The 5,176-nt window shown below is 35.2% G+C and overlaps 1 protein-coding gene across 4 annotated transcripts in view; it reads right to left on the bottom strand.

Moving 5' to 3' along the window:
* Positions 1-5,176, bottom strand: part of LOC135721155 (uncharacterized) — a 39,561-nt gene extending 34,385 nt beyond the window's left edge. Inside the window, exons 1-3 of one of the 4 annotated variants that reach the window (XM_065243334.2) lie at positions 4,032-5,166; positions 3,427-3,735; positions 1,976-2,323 (exon numbers count right to left, since the gene is read on the bottom strand). In XM_065243334.2, the coding sequence (XP_065099406.1) occupies positions 1,976-2,323; positions 3,427-3,735; positions 4,032-4,077 (703 nt within the window). In that variant the 5' untranslated portion in view covers positions 4,078-5,166. Of the gene's footprint in view, positions 1-1,975; positions 2,324-3,426; positions 3,736-4,031 lie in introns of all 4 variants that reach the window. The other 3 variants (XM_065243333.2, XM_065243335.2, XM_065243336.2) reach the window with 3 other exon arrangements.

The raw sequence follows: 5,176 nt of genomic DNA, 5'->3' as shown, positions 1-5,176 counted from the left end.
AACTATCAGATGGCATTATTTTAACATGCAGTAGGTCGCCCATCACTAAAAGGTACAATAAAGAATATTTTTGCTTTATTCAAACAAATGATATGACTAAAACAATACCGACCAACACAATACACAATCTATATTTATACTACAGGTCAGTTGAATGCTTGAATCTGATTGGCTGTTAAACATTCTGAGGTGTGTAATTATTTTCTGGGAAACGCACCGCGAACGTAGTTCCAGGCAGCTCTCTTGACCGCATTACGGTTTCATACCACTTTGCACAGTGAACTGTAATAATGGACTAACAAAAACAACATGACAGATGGTTTTCCGAGGCAATAACAGCGCTGTTTAGAGCAGTGGTTCTCAATTCCAACCCTCGGGACCCCCCTCCCAGATCATTTTAGATGTCTCCATATATAAAAACACCTGATTTAGTTCATCAGCTTGTTAGTGTGTTAATTAAGGAGCCTGATGAGTGAAATCAGGTGTTTCATATAAAGAGACAACTACAACATTCTGGGAGAAGGGGCCGAGGACTGGAATTGAGAACCACTGGTTTAGCTCTCTCTCTCATAAATTAATTAATAACTTCATTAGAATGCTATCATTGGCTCAAGCCTCCATTGCCAGCTTTAAAATGACGTTTTGGAACAAGAAAAAGAGCTTTTGGATGAGACGCGGAAGAGATAGTCCTACTTACAATAGCAATTTAAATCCAATAATGGGATTAATCCCTTTCAATATATCATGTGATCGATGTCTTGAGGTGTGGTCACCGTAGTATAAGTGGAATAATTGACTCCGGGCCATTGAATTATTAAAAAAGTGGTGTTACCTCAGGTGTACAGCATTTTTCTAATAATTTAACGGCCCATCGTCAATTATTCCTTACGTATGGCAAACAAACAAACAAACAAACAAACAAAACAGAAATGATTTAGAGACCTCAAATTTGCTACCAGAAAATACTCTCTCCCTGCCAGTTTGCTAAATCTCACAACTTCAAACTTGAAATTTTACTTTAAAAAACCAAACATGCCTTAGTCTCTTTAAGCTACGTAATAAAACCTGATGACTAACGTCTCACAGATAAACACACTGTGACATCAGCTGGTGAGCAGAAACACAAAACGGTCCATTATAAACCCAGATGCTATGTAAGGGATAATGTAGAGGCGGCCGGTAGTTATTGGGAAATAAGCCCCGACAGTGCGATCAGGACCCGACGCGAAGCGGAGGGTCTTGTATCACACTGAAGGGGCTTATTTCCCAATAACTACCGGCTGCCTCTACATTATCCCGATTATTACACGGCTACTTGCCACATAAGAAAAAAAACTGGACATGAATATGAATTTGAAACATTTTATTGGCATATTTGTTTTAAATTAACATTTTTATCCTTTCGCAAAACTTTGCACAGATGCATAAATACCTTATTAAGATCCTCTGCTTCATACTTGTCTGTCTCCATTTTTTTCTCTTTAACCAGTCTTTGAGAAGTTTTAATGCCCATTCTGTATTTTTTTGTGTGTTGGCTTCTTAGCTGTCATGCTCTATTTTGTCAAGTTCAGTCTCAGTAAGCTCTCTGTGTCTTGTCGTGGTTGTCCAGTGTTTGTCACAAGATGGTGCCAAACAGACAGTAATCTTTATTGATCTTTATTGGCGCGGAGCGATTTTACTCGTGCAAGTAGTCCGGCTATGCGTTATTATTTTGGAGCGGTTATTATTTGAAAAGAACGAACCTGCAAATGTCTCAACTGACCAATCAGAATCAAGCATTCCAGAGAGCCGTGTAATAAAGAGAAAGAATTCATGGTACAGACATGAACCAAAGACAAAGTGCAGAGAATTACAGATATTATGTGAAAGAAAGTCTGTAGAGTACAAAACTAAACATAAACAAATTGAGTATGAAACAAAATTCATGTAAATCTGAATCAGATCTTTATTATATTTAAGTAGATGATTTACTCACCACTGACATTAACTGTGAATGACTGATGTATGGTATAACTGCTGCTGGTGCTGCTGAGATCTACTTCATAAAGTCCAGAGTGTTTGGTTATGATGTTTCTAATGTCAAGAGATCCAGTCTTAACATCCAGCTGCAGTTTGTCTCTGAATATCCCATCATGAACATCATCATATGTAGATAAGAAAATAGTTTTTCTGTTGAGTTCAGCTAGAAGAGAGTTTTCATGTTGAAACCTCCACCGTATCACATCATATTTCTTAATATCAGGAACATCGGTGAGTAAAGTAACAGAATCTCCCTCCATCACTGACACTGAATTCATCTCATCTGTATCAACATCAATCACACCTGCAGAGACAAACAGAGATCTGATGATTCAAATCTTCAATCTAAATAAAGGAGATGGATGGCAAACACATCCAGAAGATAATGTCTTTATAAACGGTTGCTTGGGTACTCTGTTATGCAAAGAGTCCAAATTACATTGCTAAAAGATCATTATTTTGTGTAATTGTGTAATGTGTTTACGTGGTTTATGGTTAAAAAACAATAGAAGCAGCCCGCACATTGATCATGCAAAGTTTCGACCATCGGGTCTTCAATATGATTATTGTGCCTGACAAAAACCTGATGGTCTAAACGTTGTACCATTAAATGTACTGTATTGGAGCAGTTTATCAGTGTGCGGGCTTCTTCTATTGATTTTTACGTTTTATTATTCGTTGCTCAGCACCTGTAACCAAATTTCTTGGTTTTTGGATGTGCAGTCCTCTTTGCGAGCTTTTGATCTTAAAAAAACTAATTATTTTCCACTTACTGTACATTATTGTTGCTCTTGTTTGCCCCACCTTTCTGAAACACGTAGATTTTGTACATAGCTCATCATTCGGAAAAGCATGGTGTGCTTTGATTGGCTAGCTATCCAGTGTGCTGTGATTGGCCGAATACCTCAAGCGTGTGGCAGAAATGTGACGCTCCTTACCATATTTGGGAAGTTCAGTTCCCAACAGGTGATAATATCGTCCTTATCAAACAAATTGTTTATCAGTCTGGCTAGGGACTAAACTGACCTTTGAAAAAAACCATAAATAATAAATAAATAAATAAATAAAAAGGTTTTGGTTTCCTAAACTGAAAATAACTTACATTTTAGGTATTACCAATTTAGGTATTCTTTTTTTAAGTTTATCTAACTCTACTATTTACAGTGTAAGCAAAAATGTGAGTGAATTTTAATTTGTTGGGGGCGCAAAAGGGTTTGTGATAGAGACTCAAAATTTGGTGTGGTAACTATTTGGACAGTCTTTTATCAATGTGCCAAATTTCATAACTTTCTATACTACAGTATGGGCTGCCATAGACACAATTGCGGAAGAAAAAGAAGAATAGAAAAGAAGAAAATCTAATTTGATACAATAGTTTGTATTATTATTAAAGCATGTGATACTCACTAACACTGAACGTCCTTCTAATAATCTTCACACTGAAGCGGATCTCTAGTTGATAAAGTCCAGTGTGTTGAGTTGTGATCTTTGTGATGGTGAGATCTCCAGTCTGATTATTCACCTGCAGTCTGTCTCTGAATCTCCTATCAAGAACATCACGTACTGAAAATATATTGGCCTCAACATTTATTTGAGCTATGTGATCTATACCATCAAACCTCCAATCTATTAAATCAACTGTCTCTATTTCAGTATCAGTGTGTAGAGTAAGAGAATCTCCAACCATCACTGACTTCACTTCATCACCAAACACACCTGCACACACAAACAGAAAGAGTCAGATTAAATCTAACAGTCAGTAAAGAGATATCATGAGACTAATAAACCTCATGTGACTTTGAAAAGAACGTGATATTGAAAAGAAATCTAACAGAAAAATATTTAATATGAGAACTGAAAAATATTTTTGAAGACAATAACAACACAATAATGTGGATCTAAAAGTAAAGTTGCTTTGGATTTAAGCGTCTGACAAATGCATTTATAAAGTATCTTTTTTAATATAAATGCACAATCAAAAGTGTTGCAGAAATTATGATAAATCAGCTTACCGTTGATGAATAAAGAGATAATGAAGAGTAAAGAGATCGTCTTCATATTGATGTTGGTGTTGAGTTAATAAAGATTATCAGACAAGTTTTTCAAGTGTTCAGTATTTGATCTCTGAATGTCAGTCGGTAACAGACACCACAAATCCGTCTTAAAAAAAAACATACAAAGAGACTTTTATACTCATGGAGTCTAACTGGTGTCAGCGCGTGAGATGACCGGTCGATGATATTTGATAATAGTGTGTATTTTTAGCTATTTCTATGTTGAATTGTTGAAAAATGTTGAAAAATGGTTTACAATATCTAAATAGATTTTAGAAATTACATTAAAATAATAGCTTTTTCTGAGTTTATAATCGTGAGCTATAGTCTCTGTTATTATTTCATCCCATTCTATTACTTTTTTATGATAAACATGCCCCAAAAGTTTTTAAAATTTAATGAATACTGGTCTGTGCAAAATGTACAGTATATTGCGGTAACTGCGGATGACAGAAGCTCAATGTGATGATTTATGATTGATTAGTGCTAAAAGAAATAGAGGGACTGTCACACTCAAAATACACCAAACCAAATTGTCACTTGCAGTGCCGTTGCTAGCCATTTTGGTGCCCTAAGCATAATTCCTTTATGATGCCCCCCACCCGGACCCGGAGAATTTTTTGTTTTTGTTTTTGTCGGTATAACTTTTTACTTAACATATAACTCAATACCAATAACACAATAGCAGCATCGCAGTAGCCTATAAAACCTAAGAACAGTAAAAAGAGAAAGTAAAATCTTCACAGCTTTGCTGACTTTGTAAACGTATGTAAAATAGCCAACACACACTACACATTTGAAAGTGCAAACTTTTCTTAAGTAAATAGACACATAAAATAATATATAAATATAAAATGTCATTATGAATTATATAAAGCAAACAGTACTGTTGAATTTTGTGCATTATTGCATCTCATTTTATTATGCTTTTAGATTTTTTAGATGTTTTAGCTGTTCTAGCCTCCTGTATTTACAAAATAAGTAAATTTGTGACTTTTATTCCTCTAAATCTTTGTTTTATTTAAGAAGATTGGCTATTCTTGTTTGTAATTATTGATATCATATATTTAACAGGATTGTTAGCCTACAATGTGCACTGCACT

Source organism: Paramisgurnus dabryanus, chromosome 24, assembly GCF_030506205.2.
Source record: "Paramisgurnus dabryanus chromosome 24, PD_genome_1.1, whole genome shotgun sequence".
Lineage (NCBI taxonomy): Eukaryota > Metazoa > Chordata > Actinopteri > Cypriniformes > Cobitidae > Paramisgurnus > Paramisgurnus dabryanus.
This window is presented reverse-complemented; position numbering and strand designations above follow the sequence as displayed.